At 56.4% G+C, this 13985-nt stretch overlaps 1 protein-coding gene across 1 annotated transcript; it reads left to right on the top strand.

Moving 5' to 3' along the window:
• The first annotated feature begins 4217 nt into the window (after positions 1-4217).
• Positions 4218-13290, top strand: NFATC4 (nuclear factor of activated T cells 4). The gene is made up of 10 exons (XM_016205888.2): positions 4218-4397; positions 5480-6572; positions 8022-8184; positions 8759-8958; positions 9285-9457; positions 9911-10051; positions 10938-10993; positions 11278-11404; positions 11596-12183; positions 12888-13290. Exons 1-10 carry the CDS (start codon positions 4298-4300, stop codon positions 12953-12955), a joined length of 2709 nt encoding a protein of 902 aa, XP_016061374.1. The 5' UTR covers positions 4218-4297; the 3' UTR covers positions 12956-13290.
• Positions 13291-13985: the final 695 nt, after the last annotated feature.

Consider the following 13985-nt stretch of genomic DNA (forward strand, 5'->3'; position numbering starts at 1 on the left):
TCTAACCACTGAACCAAATCAGCCAGGACTTTCCTTTTTATTTAAAATAAAACATATATGTCTGGCTGGCATGGCTTAGCGGTTGAGCATCAACCTATGATCCAGGAGATCTTGGATCAATTCAAGGTCAGGGCACTTGCCTGGGTTGAGGGCTAGATCCCCAGTAGGAGGGCATGCATCTGATCAATGACTATCATCATTGATCTTTCTATCTCTCTCTCCCCCTCTCCCTTCCTCTCTCTGAAATCAATAAAGACATATTTTAAAATAAAATAAAAAGTATATGAATATAATTACAATTATTAATCCATTGTTTTTTTCCTTTCTTGTACAGTGACATATGTGTATATATTATGTATGTATACATACATATTTTATAACCAGTGTGATTATACATATGAGCATATGAGTTCAATAAAACTATTTTTACTCTTTGCATTTCTTTTCTGGTTATTGTATTTCATATCATTATTAATACTGAAAATAATTTTTTATTATAGAGTAGAAGGGTTTTAAAAATGATATGTTTCAGTCATCAAATATGTAAGGTATGTCACTGACTTCAGAAACTGTTATTGAGAGGCTAAATCAGAAAGAATCAAGGCCTACACTAGAGTGGCAATGAAAGGAATGGAAAGGAGGAGGATAGGTGGATAGATATAGATACAGAATGAGTAACATGAATAGCACTGATAGTTCTCTGCAGTTATGGGGGCAAGGAAGAGGGAGATGTCAAGCATGAAATATATTTTCAGCCTGATAATAACTGGACATTCTTGGGGGCTTGGTTTATAGCTATAGGTACCCAATGCCTAGAACTGCCTCTGAACATAGAGGTTCCTCAATACATATTTTTTGTTTGAATGAGTGAATGATCTTATCTAGGACACATCTGCCTCACATACTATCCTTCCATCTTTTTACCTCAGCTATTACTGTGGAACCAACAGCTTGCAAGTGTCACCTGACAGTACCTGCTCCCAGCTACAGCCTCTATCTTTCGCCTTTTTGCTAGGGACTTCTTTGCTGCAGCCTTGTGGGACACCTACCATTTTCTGACACTTATGTAAACCTGGAGGAGTAAGGGCATTAACACTTAAGGGGCAACTTTTGACCATTGGGAGTGGGAGAGAGTGGATAAATATTCCCCTCTCTGTCTCTTGGAATCACATTGTACAAAACTCCACAGAAGGTCCCCAGTGGGACAATGCTCCAGTCTCTGTGAGTGGCTCAATACCGCACCCTTGGCTAAGCTTTCCCTCTTTCCCTTTCAGTCTTCCTGGTCCCCCGCTTTTGTTCCTTGGGATTGCTTTCCACAATAAATTATGCACATCTAGTTCTTGTCTCAGGTTCTGCTTTTTGGGGGAGCCCAGCCTAAAACAGATTCTTACATAAAGTGGAATTCACATTGGACAAGGACCCAGGAGGTCTATCACTAACCTCAAATAGAGATGGACACTTTTTCATCATTTTCAAATGCACATGTGTTGACAGGTAAAGCTCTCCAAGCCACTTGTTAACTGAGAGAGAAAAAAAAAAGCAAGGCAAGAAAAATGCTTGTAGTATGGTCTCATATGGATAAAGAGAGCTTGTGTGTGTACATATATGTTAGTAAATGTATACAAAATGGACTACAGCGGCTTTCTGTATATTTTTGTATGGCTTGAATAGTTTACAAAGAGAATGTATCTCGTGTCATTAAAAAAAAAAAAAAAAGCGACCACCTCCAAGGCCTTTGAATTATGCTTGTGAAAGTGCAGAGCCCGGGTGAAAACGCTCCACAATCACCAGGTGAGCGAGCCCGACAGTGCTCAGGTGCGCGCGCTAGGGGGCAGTGGAGCCGGGACAGGGCGAGGTGAGCGAGAACCCTGGAACTGCCAGAGCCCTGGCCGCTGGGTCTTTGTAGTCGCCGGGGGGTAGAAGTGTGGAGCAGGCTAAATTTACAACTGCCCGCTCTTCCCCAGGCGGGACATGGCAGAAGTCATAAATTCCATCCCTCCGCTGCAGCCCAGACCGGCTGAGGGCGGACCCTCCGCTCCTCTGAGAGAAGCCTGGCACCCTGGGCAGTCTTCGGACTCGTTTGTACACCTCTTTGCTTCTCGACTCTCCCCACTGCTCCCCACTCTCCCCCACTACTCGCAAGGGGAAATTGAGTCACTGGGAGGCGAGGCCAGAGTCGCCCGGGGAATGTGCGCCGACGCCAGCCCTCGGGGCCTTCCAGATGCTGGGAGGAGGGGCAGGTTCTCCAGGAAAATATACAAAGGGGGTGAGAGCGGGAGGCTGCTGGCTGAGCAGGAGCTGAGCCAGACACATGGAGAAACGCTGCCCAGGATCAAAGGAAATATGACATTTGAAAAGAATGTGCGCGTCTGCCTGTGGTGCGGAGGGGGGCTCGGGGGAGGGCGTGGCGGGAGGGGGGAGCCGGGGGGGCGTGGCAGGGGGGCTGGGGGGGACGGGGGGCGTGGTGGAGGGCAGCAGCGGCTGGGTCCGGGTCAGGTCCTCACCCTGCCCTTCTCGCCTCCGCTTCCCACCTCCCTCTGCCCCTCGGCCCCCTTAGGTGGACGCCAGTCGCCGGTCTCAGCGTGCTCCTTGCTCTCCCTCCCTGTACGTCTCTCCTTCCTTTATTTCCGAGATGGAGCTGGAAGGGAAGTGTAACCTGAGGAGACCAACCGAGGGGGGGTGGGGATCAAACCAGGCCGCCTCCCAGCTCAGCTCGGAACATTCTTCCCTCCCCGCCCGCCAGGCCTCTTCTCCCCGCCCCTCCGGCGTCGCGGCCCCGGGCTGGGAGCGGGGGCAGCTCCGCACGTCACTGGGGTCCCCGGGGGCTGGGGGGTCCCCAGGGCGGGCCAGAGGGAGGAAGGGAGGGAGGGGAGGGGAGGGGACCCGCCTCGACCGCGGCAGAGCTCGGGCCTGCGGGGCCAGCCCTCCTCCCGGCTCTCCCCGCCCGGCCGAGCCTGTTTCTCATTAGAGTAGCGGGCGCGGTCCCCGCCCGGCTCCCGAGTGTTTGTAAACGTCTGACCCGCGGCCGTCGCTTAACCCTTTGGATGCGGAGCTGGGGGCGCCGCTGGGAACGCAGACCTGAGCGGAAGGGTTCAGATGAAAGATCGCGTGTTAAAAGTTTGAAGTACACAATCTGCGCGGGGGTGTGGGGGTGGGGGTGGGACGATAACAGCCCACCCCGTCCTCCGCTGGAGTCACGAATTTCGGATCTAAAGCCCTCTCACCACAACACGGCCCTTCCTTGCCTGTCCTTCCCGGAAAATCCAGTCCAAGTTTTCCTTCCTCCTCCCGCCCAGGTGACAGGTGTCCTACTACGGTGCCCACCGAGTGACAGGCCTCCGGGCCCCTGGCAAACCTGGCCAAGATTTCCAGGAAAGTCGGAGCGGGATGCCAAAGAGTCAGAGATTCATTTCTGACCACAGTTCTAGGGAGGAGGGAGCCGACTTCCCTCCGAGGCTAAATAATGGCCCCTCTGGATGCCTGGGACAAGGGCAGCGGGAAAGCCCGGCCTGGATCATCGCCCATCTGGGGCTGTGGACTTGTGAACAGTTCTACAGGACAGCTAAATGTTCCTCACCTTTGGGGGGGCGGGGGGCCAGTGGAGGGGCTGATGGCTTCCCGAAGGCCCAGGCTGGGTGGGCTCAAGCGAGGAAGGGACTTTCGCTCTTCAGAGCAGCCTGGAGCCAGGCTTGGAGGGAACGGGGAGGAGAGGTGGTCCTTCCTAGCTAGTGGAGGGCTGCAGAACTTAAGAAAGGTTCTTCCACGGACCTTCTCCACTGTGGACCCAAAATGTGGCCCCTTTAAGGCACTCGGACCCGGAGCCCCTGAACTTAAACTAAGTTGGGGGTTGGTAGTCGTAGTGCTCCCTGCGGGAAGTGATTGTCACAACCGCGGGCCAATCGGCATCATTATGGTCATACCAAGCTTGAGGGACCGTTTTCCAATTCAGTTTTGTTCTCTTTTTTTGAGGGGGAGGGACTGGAGAGAGGACTGAGGGAGAGAGGGAGGGTGGGGAAGGACGAGGGGCGCGTGGTTTTCCCATCTCATCCCGGAGGAGGGGCTGGAGCATCCCGGGCAGCCAATCAGGGACAGGCTGGGGGGGCCGCTTTGAAGAAGTTTGGGGAAAAAAGTTTGGAAAAGTTTCTATAATAACTAGGGGGCGTCCGGAGGGAGGAGGCAGCGGCGGAGGAGGGGGCGTCTCAGAGAAGGGGAGGGAGGGAGCCACGGGTGAAGCGGCGGCAGCCTCCTGAGCTCCCCCCTCCCACCCTGACCGGGACCCGGGGCTCTGGCCGGATCCATGGGGGCAGCGAGCTGCGAGGATGAGGAGCTGGAATTTAAGCTGGTGTTCGGGGAGGAAAAGGAGGCCCCCCCGCTGAGCGCGGGGGGGCCGGGGGAAGGTTAGTGCGGGGCTGGGAAGGGGTCTTGGGGTCAGTGAGGGAAGGGCCCCGGGATCCTGAGCCTGGGGACCTTAGGGCAGCGAGCCCGGGGTGGGAGATGAGGGGGACAGAGGTTGAGGGGAGTCGTGGGGCTCGGGGGTCTGTGGAGGCCTGCGGGGGGCCGGGCACCACTTTCTCCTTTTTAGGTCCTGACTGGGGTGGGGGTGGGGGTGCGGCTGGCTGCGCGCCACCTCTCGGGCGGACTGTCACTGGGACGGGGGGCGAGCGGGAACGGCGGTCCTGAGAGCCCCCCGGCGCGGGCGGGTGAAGGGAAGGTGGGGCCCTGGAGCTTGCCCCCTGCGGACTGCGCCCCGAGCTGCCGCCCCGACGCCGCGGGCCGGGGGCCCTCTCCCGCCCCTCCGGGGCGCCCCTCCCCCTCCCCCGTCTGGCCGCAACGAGAGGCAGATGGCTGGGACCGAGCCGGGGGCGGCGGCCGCCGATCGCACGGAATCCGTGCGGCGCGCGTCCCCCTCCCCCCAACGGGCCGGGCTGGGCAAGCCGCACCCCCGCCCCCAAATTGGGGGGAGCGAGGGAGGAGCCACCTCTGCTCGTCACCACTGCCCTGCGCCCCCCGCCTTCCCTGGCCACTGTTGCGATAGCAACTGGGGCTCTTGCCAGCGCCGTTTGGGGGTTTGGGAACCGCTGCTAATTGGGTTCATGTGTGAGTCGCCCCCAGCCCAGCCCAGCGCTTCTCTAAACGCGCCTCCAGGCCCCGCGCAGCCCCGCGTGACCCACAGCCCTCACCTTAGGACCCGCCCGCCCGGTACCCGGGGTCCCAGGGCGGGAGGCTCGGAGTGCGAGCTTCTCCGTGCGGGGAAAGGCTCGGCACTTCTGAAGCTCCCTCGCCACCGTCCGAGGTCCAACTTTGCTTCTGTGGTTGTGGCTCTGCAGGACACCTAGAGGACCCCTCTTTACTGAGGAGGGGGTGGCACGCAGGGCTTAGGGGGCTGGTCTCTCAAGAAACCGAGCCGTCTCACCTGCTTCTCTCTCGTCCCGTCCCCGGTGGCATCCCTCCCTGACCCGCTCCCTTCCCGTTTTGACAGAACTGGACGCAGAGGACACTCCGCCATGCTGCCGTCTGGCCCTGGGGGAGCCCCCTCCCTATGGCGCTGCCCCTATTGGCATTCCCCGGCCACCACCCCCTCGGCCGGGCATGCACTCGCCACCACCCCGCCCGGCCCCCTCCCCTGGCACGTGGGAGAGTCAGCCCGCCCGGTCGGTGAGGCTGGGGGGGCCGGGAGGCGGCTCTGGGGGGGCCGGGGGAGGCCGCGTTCTTGAGTGCCCAAGCATCCGCATCACTTCCATCTCTCCCACTCCTGACCCGCCAGCCACGCTGGAGGACAACCCTGATGCCTGGGGGGACGGTTCCCCCAGGGATTATCCCCCACCAGAAGGCTTTGGAGGCTACCGAGAGGCAGGGGGCCAGGGCGGGGGCCCCTTCTTCAGCCCGAGCCCTGGCAGCAGCAGCCTGTCTTCGTGGAGCTTCTTCTCGGATGCCTCTGACGAGGCAGCCCTGTATGCCGCCTGCGACGAGGTGGAGTCTGAGCTAAATGAAGCCGCCTCCCGCTTTGGCCTGGGCTCCCCACTGCCCTCGCCCCGGGCATCCCCTAGGCCATGGACCCCGGATGATCCCTGGAGCCTGTACGGCCCAAGCCCTGGAGGCCGGGGACCAGAAGACAGCTGGCTACTTCTCAGTGCTCCTGGGCCCACCCCAGCCTCCCCACGGCCAGCCTCTCCTTGTGGCAAACGGCGCTATTCCAGCTCCGGAACCCCATCTTCAGCCTCTCCAGCTCTGTCCCGTAGGGGCAGCCTGGGAGAGGAGGGGCCTGAGCCACCTCCACCACCCCCATTGCCTCTGGCCCGGGATCCTGGCTCCCCTGGCCCCTTTGACTATGTGGCCCCACCAGCTGAGAGCATCCCCCAGAAAACCCGGAGGACTTCCAGCGAGCAGGCCGTGACCCTGCCTCGGCCTGAGGACCCTGCCCCATGCAACGGGAAGCTGCCTTCCGGAGCAGAGGAGGCTGCAGCTCCTCCAGGTGGTCCTCGGAAGGAGGTAGCCAGCATGGACTACCTGGCAGTGCCCTCCCCTCTGGCTTGGTCGAAGGCCCGGATTGGGGGACACAGCCCCATCTTCAGGTGAGGGTTGTGCCTGGCACCACTGCTATCTCTAGCAGTTCCACTTTGGAGCAGGAGCTCAAGGGATGGGTTTGAAGAAAGGTGCTAGTTCTGTGCTCTTGGTATTTCAAAAGAGAACCTGCAACCAGTAGCTTGGCTGCTGCCATTTACCCACTTTTAGGGAGAATTAAAACAATGACATTACGCATTCTACAAATCAATGATTTACAAAAGGATAATCATTCCCTGATTACCCTTAAGCAATTAGAAAAAGCTCCCCCCCCCCTTAGGCGAAGGGGGAGTTCCTCTAGGGTTCTCCCACTCCTAGATCTGGGCTGGCACTGTCTGGACATGGACAGTGGACTGGATTTCAGACCTACACAGGGTAGCAGGAAGTCCCCCTTCTCTAACTTTTAATTTCTAGGCCCCTACTTGTGCCTTAAAAGTATAGCTGCTCATTTGAATTAAAATAGCATATATTTGCAAGACAAAAATTCACATTAAAATAAGCAGTTCTTGCATTCCTCTATGCCTTTTTTTACCCTCAAAGAATCCTGTCATTTCAATAATCCTAAACCTTGGGATGTCAGATTGAGCTGGCTCCACCCAGGAAAGTTTCCTAGGGAAACAAACCTTAACACATCTGTTCTCCTTGGTTCCTGTAGGGCAGAATTTCTCACCCTCAACACTTGATATTTTGAACAGGGTAATTCAAAATTACCCTGTTGTGGAGGCTGTGCTGGGCATTGTAGGATAGTTTAGCAGCATCCTTGACCTCTATCCACTAGATGTTAGTAGCACTCCCTTCCCTTAGTGTGACAACCAAAAATAATGTCTCTAGACACTGCCAAATATCACCTGGGGGCAATCACCAGTTGAGGTCCCCTGGCCTATGGTATTTGGGAGCTCAATACAGGAAAGTTGCACATTTGTAACCCCTAGCTTCTGGACTGGCCTGTCCAGCCCCAACTAGTGGAATGTGCGCTGACTTGGGAACAGGGCCTGTGTTCAGTCCTGGCTTCTGTCAGTCACTGGCTTGCTTGGCTCTCTATGTTCTATCACCTGGGTCTCAGTTTTTTTATTTGAAAAACAAAGGGGTTTATCTCTGAGGCCATTTCGAATCTGAAATCCAGTCATTGCTTGACTTTTCCCATCCAGATCTAAGGATTAGGATGGACTTTGGGTTCCTCTGCATCCATGTGAAACCTTGCCACCTCAGACCCTGTGCTCATCAGAGCTGGAAAGGAGGGAGTCTTAGGCCTGGTGCCATCTTCCACACCCTCATCTTGAGAGGCTCTGAGGGGCCTTTCTTCTCTCACCTTGCTTCTGGGCTTTTGGACTATTTTTCCTGCTGTGATTTCTCCCACAGCCAAATCCCCTCCTCCCTCACATCCCAGGGAGCTGAGAATCAGTGCTGCCCTGACCAGGGTCTGAGGCTGCTGATGACCAGTGCTCTTCTCTTCTGTCCAGGACCTCTGCCCTACCCCCACTGGACTGGCCTCTGCCCAGCCAATATGAGCAGCTGGAGCTGAGGATTGAGGTGCAGCCTAGAGCCCACCACCGGGCCCACTATGAGACAGAGGGCAGCAGAGGTGCTGTCAAAGCTGCCCCTGGTGGTCACCCTGTAGTCAAGGTAAGGGTCAGAGGCCAGGCCTGATAGCCTTTCTCCTCTCCAGTCCCAGATCCCTGCAGATGGGCTCCAGCTGTGCAGACCCGTGGCACTGCCCTTTCCCACACTCCCTCTCAGCAGTGACCCTGCAGGCAGACTGGAGTTGGGGGAGGAAGGGTGCCCTTCAAGGACCCGGATATACTTTATACTCCTCTATCCCTCCACCCCCGCTTCCCTCATCCCGTGGGACACCAGCCTCATGTCTACTGTGGAAAATGATGGCCTGCCAGATGTGGGGGAGGGCTTAGGCTGAGGCCAAAGTTCACTGGGAGTTAGGTTGTCTCCATTGAGTTGGGCCAGTCTCTCTTGGGAGATTTTCCCCTTTGCCCAGCCCAGTTTGAGCTTTATTCCAAGAATAACACTGTGAACTCCAGGCCACGTTTTCTCCACCACTGGTGCCCAATGCCCCCTGGGAATCCCTTCCAGGATATCCTTTGTCTTTCACCATCCTCACCCCTTGGTGGACTGAAAACCCTGGGATGGATGAAGGATGAGACAGTGGAGATTTCATTGAGTTGCCTGTGTCTCCCTCTACCAGCTCCTAGGTTACAGTGAGAAGCCACTGACCCTACAGATGTTCATCGGCACTGCAGATGAAAGGAACCTGCGGCCTCATGCCTTCTATCAGGTGCACCGCATCACTGGCAAGATGGTGGCCACAGCCAGCTATGAAGCTGTAGTCAGTGGTACCAAGGTGTTGGAGATGACCCTGCTTCCTGAGAACAACATGGCAGCCAAGTAGGTTCCCACTCTACTGCCCCCCAGTCTTCAGGCTTTAGGACCAGTCTTTTCCATGGGTCCTAAGCTAGGCCCACTCTTCCTCCTCCCAGAAGAGCTAGACATCATCCAGAGGAGCAGTTTCAGGCCTTCACACCATCTAGAAGAGGACTTTTGGGGCTGGGAAGCAGTCTGCAGAGGCCATTTCTGGGTTCAAATAGCCCTCCTAGACTCCCAGAGAAGGTGTTTAGGGCTTTGGTTAGAAGGTGGGGGCTTCCTTCTCGGAGGGCAGGCATTGCCATTCTGGCTTCAGCTGGGAAGGCTTGCCTTCCATTCTTTACCTTCAGCATTGACTGTGCTGGAATCCTGAAGCTTCGGAATTCAGACATTGAGCTGCGGAAGGGTGAGACGGATATCGGGCGCAAGAACACACGTGTGCGGCTGGTATTCCGGGTACACGTGCCCCAGGGCAGCGGGAAGGTCGTCTCTGTGCAGACAGCATCTGTGCCCATCGAGTGCTGTGAGCGAAGGGGCCCTATGCCATCTCTCTGTCTCTTATGTCTGTGTGTCTTTCTGTTCACCTCATCTCCTCTGCATAGTGTCCTGTGTCCTGTTTGTCCTGGGTAGCCCTATAAAGGAGCAAGCCTTTATTTCTGTCCCGGAGGGGTGGGAGGAGTGTTCTAATTTGATCCTGCTGGAGACTCTGTCTCTGGGCTGAACTAGAGTGGCCCTGTCCTCCCTCTGCTCTGGGTGGCCCTGTGCACTTGTTTGGGTAACTCTCTGGCCTGCCTGTTGGCCTCACTCTCTGCCTGGGTTCTTTACATGGTGGGTGTCGCCCCAGGGACTCTGTGGGTTTACTAGTGTGTCTCCCACTGAGGAGGGCCCTGTGGCAGTTATTCCAAGGAGGTGGGGGCAGAGGAGGCTGTCCTCTCCACACTCAGCCCAACCAGGCCTTTCCTGCACTGCTCTGCAGCCCAGCGCTCGGCCCAGGAACTGCCCCAGGTGGAGGCCTACAGCCCCAGTGCCTGCTCTGTGAGAGGAGGAGAAGAGCTGGTGCTAACTGGCTCCAACTTCCTGCCAGACTCCAAGGTGGTGTTCATTGAGAGGGGCCCTGGTGAGTACCCCCTGGGGAGGAGAGGGGAGGGCAGGCAGGAAGAGTTGGGACAGGCAAGTGAAAGAACTCTGGCACTGCCACTAAACTAGCTTCTCTGTAAAACGGGGCAGATAGACTGTCCTTCATCTTGGACTTTCTGCTTCATGGGCATGACGGCAATCTAAAATGCTCAGGATGGTGAACAGTGTAAGAAATACACATTCTATTTTTTAAGGAGAAGTCGGCTTTGAGATAATTGACCCCATGTGGATAGGGTCCATGAGGAGAAGGGAAGAGGTAACTTAAACCCTCATAGCCCCATGCCCAGCCCCTCCTGAGCTATGAGCCTGGCAGCTCTGACTATGAGAGCCTGTGACATACCCCACAATGGAGCTTCAGAGAGGAGAAGGGAAGACTGAGGGGCCCAGGTGAACCCACCAGTCTGAGGTCTTTGCCTTCCCTCAATGGCAACCACCAAGAGCCCTAGCCTCACACTTAAATATAGCCGACTTTGAGGTGCTGGATCATGAGACTTGAGGTCTCGTTGCTTTCCTTCAAGCTAGGACCCTTTCCTACCCTTGAACTTCCTCTCAGCACTATTATGGGAGGGGATGTCTGAGCTGGATGGGAAGGTTCAAGAGTTGCTTCTGTCACCCACTCCCTGTGGTTCCTAGGCTGGCCTGCCATCTTTCTTGGTGTCAGTTTGCTGCTCTATATCTTGTGGACAGTTTAAAACCCTGCCTATTCCATTCAATTGAGTAAACACACAGTGGGCTTCTTTGTGACCAAGGCCTTGTAGGGGCTTTCTGAGCCTGGGCTGAGCATTAGCAGGAGGGGAAGTGGCAGGGGACTGGGCATGGGGCAAGGCCCCTGGAGCTGGGCTGGAGCAATCTGTTCCCCTGCACAGATGGAAAGCTGCAATGGGAGGAAGAGGCCACCGTGAACCGGTTGCAGAGCAATGAGGTACTGGTGTCAGTGGGATGCCCACCCTGGGGGCGGCGTGGGGAAGATATCAGGGAATTCCCAGTGATATCCCTGCCCCTTGCCCATGGGAATGGTCTCTGGGAGTGACCCGTTCTTTTCTAGAGAACCCATTCTGTCCACTCTGGAAGCAGGTTCTTCTCTAGGGAATGAACTTTGCTCCTTAGCAAATGGAAAAGTCCAGGAGGTGGAGTTCGGGTCCTTGGAAGGGGCTGGGCTGAGCCTAGGTCCCTGAGGGCTCCCTGCCTCATCCTCTGCTCCTCCAGGTGACACTGACCCTGACTGTCCCTGAGTACAGCAACAAGCGGGTGTCCCGGCCCGTCCAGGTCTACTTTTATGTCTCCAATGGGCGCAGGAAGCGCAGCCCTACCCAGAGTTTCAAGTTCCTGCCTGGTGCGCTCTAGGACAGCCCATGGGGGTGGGGGGTGGGGATATGGGGAGCTGTGGCAGGGCAGAGGGATGCCAGGCCCCCATTGTGAGGGCTCAGGGGATGGAGGACACCTGGGATGGGAAGGTGGGTGAAGGGTGTGCAGTGGGGAGCCTGCCAGCCTTCTCACCAGTCCTCCTGTTTCCCATCTACCCAGTGATCTTCAAGGAAGAGCCCCTACCAGACTCATCTCTCCGGGGCTTCCCTTCAGCCTCAGGCCCCTCCTTTGGCACTGATATGGACTTCTCACCGCCCAGGCCCCCCTACCCCTCCTATCCCCATGAAGACCCTGCTTATGAACCTCCTTACCTGTCAGAAGGCTTCAGCTATGGCACCCCTCCCCTGTATTCCCAAACGGGGCCCCCACCATCATACAGACCTGGTCTTCGGATGTTCCCTGAGACTGGGGCTACCACAGGCTGTGCCCGACCACCTCCAGTCTCCTTCCTTCCCCGGCCCTTTCCTAGTGACCCCTATGGGGGACGGGGCTCCCCTTTTCCCCTGGGGCTGCCGTTCCCTCCTCCAGCCCCTTTCCGGCCTCCACTGCCTTCCTCCCCACCGCTGGAAGGCCCCTTCCCTCCTCAGAGTGGTGTTCATCCCTCACCCGCTGAAGGGTACAATGATGTAGGTCCAAGCTATGGCGCAGGGGAGGGGACTCCGGAGCAAGAGAAATCCAGGGGTGGCTATGGCAATGACAGCGGCTTCAGAGACAGTGTCCCTATCCAGGGTATCACGCTGGAGGAAGGTGGGTGTGGAACAGGTGGCTGCAAGAGTGAGTGTGTGTGAGATTGCTCTGTATGCTTGCTGAGGGCTGGAGCTTGGCTTTCCAGAGACTGGGCATCCTTGATCCCTCGGGGCCAGTCAGGGGATCTCAGAAGGCAAGTTCATGGTGCTTGTAGCCATCTGAACCCAGTTAACTTAATTCTGAAGGCTACATGGGGTTCTTGCCTCCGCCCCGGATCACAAAATCTCCATCTGGAAGTACTTTCAAGATCATTCAATCCAGCTCCCTGGTTTGCAGATTTAGGCACTGAATTTCAGAGAGGAGCAGTGGCTTGCTGAGGTCCCCTTCCAGCACGTTATTCCTTGCCTCAGCTTCCCCTAAACATGGTGACTGTGGTCAGGATTGGTGATGAGGAACCTTCATATTTTGCCTCTTCCTCCCACTGACTACACCCACCACTGGCCCTGCTGACAGCAATTGTCCTGACATTGCAGGCTGCTGAGCCAGCAGGAGTGGGCTGGGATGGGGGACTGTGAGACCACGGGAATGGAGTTGAGCAGATTTGATTGGGAGCAGGTGCTAACACACATTGGGGAAACTGAGGCCCAGTGGAGAAGGAGCCTAGAGGCATCCTAGACTGAGGTCTGCCTTGATTGAATTGGAGGTCTCTGGAAAAGAAGGGGACCTGCCCCTGGCCCAATCTCTCAACTGTCCCTCCTTTACAGTGAGTGAGATCATTGGCCGAGACCTGAGTGGCTTCCCTGCACCTCCTGGAGAAGAGCCTCCTGCTTGAACAATCGCCTGGCAACCCCAGCCTCTGTGGCCCCCTCCAGCCCTGCCCACTTTTCCTTCATCCTGGGTGGTGGTTTCAGAAGCTTGGGGCCAATCTGGTTCTTCTTTCCCCAGCTTCTGCCCTCCCTCTCCTCCCCTAGCTGAGATGTGGCCCCCTGGGCCTGGTGCTGCCAGGGAGGGCTCCGGGAGGGACAGCATGGACAACTGGGGTGGGTGGAGACTGAGGCTGGGTTCAAGGACTGACTGGAGTGAAGGCTATGTCTAGACTGTGTATGGGCCCTGGTGCTGGGAGGCTGGGGACAGGTGGATGGGTAATAAACTGCTCACTGGCGAGTGCTTCAGGCTCTAGAACTCTTTGTACAGAGAGGAAGGACAGCTTGACCTGGCCTAAGATGGCTTAGAGGTTGGAAAGAGAATGGGATGTGGCTGGGATCACTGCATCCCAAAGAACTTCTCAGAGTAGGGGGCTGGGGAGGATTTGAAAGGGCCCCAGAGGCTCCCTAACTGGGTGGAAGTTGGGGGCCAGAGTTTCTGTAGGCCTCTCCTCACTGGGATTCAAAATCCTATAGGCTCTTTGGGGTGGGGCCCAGGAATCTGTATTGTCAAGTTTCTTTTTCTTTCTACCACCCAGGTGATTCTGATTCATATAGCCAATCTAGTCCTCCCTTATTTACAAAGGAGGAATCTGAGACTCAGAGAAGAAAGGGGCTTGCACAAGGTCACATGGCTAATCAGTAATAGGTTGAATGCTATGCTCCTGGGCTCTTGCCTCCAGCCCATCCTCAGACACCCCGACTCATCAGAATCAGGCCCCTGAAGCATATCTCCCTCGAGTAGGGTTGGGGTGAGGGAAGGCTGGCATGGGTCTACCCATAGTCTGGATTCTTTGGGACTATGAAAACATTCTGGAAAGATCTGTGCTTTGGAGGTAGACTGCAGAAAGCCAAGTAATCTCTCTAGCAGCTCTGAATGCCACCTGCCCTGGGGCCCAGGGCATTGTATGAGCTCTTGGCCTGGCCTGCAGGTATGCC

Source organism: Miniopterus natalensis, chromosome 1, assembly GCF_054644295.1.
Source record: "Miniopterus natalensis isolate mMinNat1 chromosome 1, mMinNat1.hap1, whole genome shotgun sequence".
Classification (NCBI taxonomy): Eukaryota; Metazoa; Chordata; class Mammalia; order Chiroptera; family Miniopteridae; genus Miniopterus; species Miniopterus natalensis.

What these genes read in the sequence shown, in the direction of transcription:
- NFATC4 (XM_016205888.2), top strand. Translation starts at nt 4,298, where the DNA reads ATGGGGGCAGCGAGCTGCGAGGATGAGGAGCTGGAATTTAAGCTGGTG. An exon ending in GGACACAGCCCCATCTTCAG is followed by an intron (nt 6,573 to 8,021) that starts GTGAGGGTTGTG and finishes TCTTCTGTCCAG; the next exon opens with GACCTCTGCCCTACCCCCAC. An exon ending in GGGTATCACGCTGGAGGAAG is followed by an intron (nt 12,184 to 12,887) that starts GTGGGTGTGGAA and finishes CCTCCTTTACAG; the next exon opens with TGAGTGAGATCATTGGCCGA.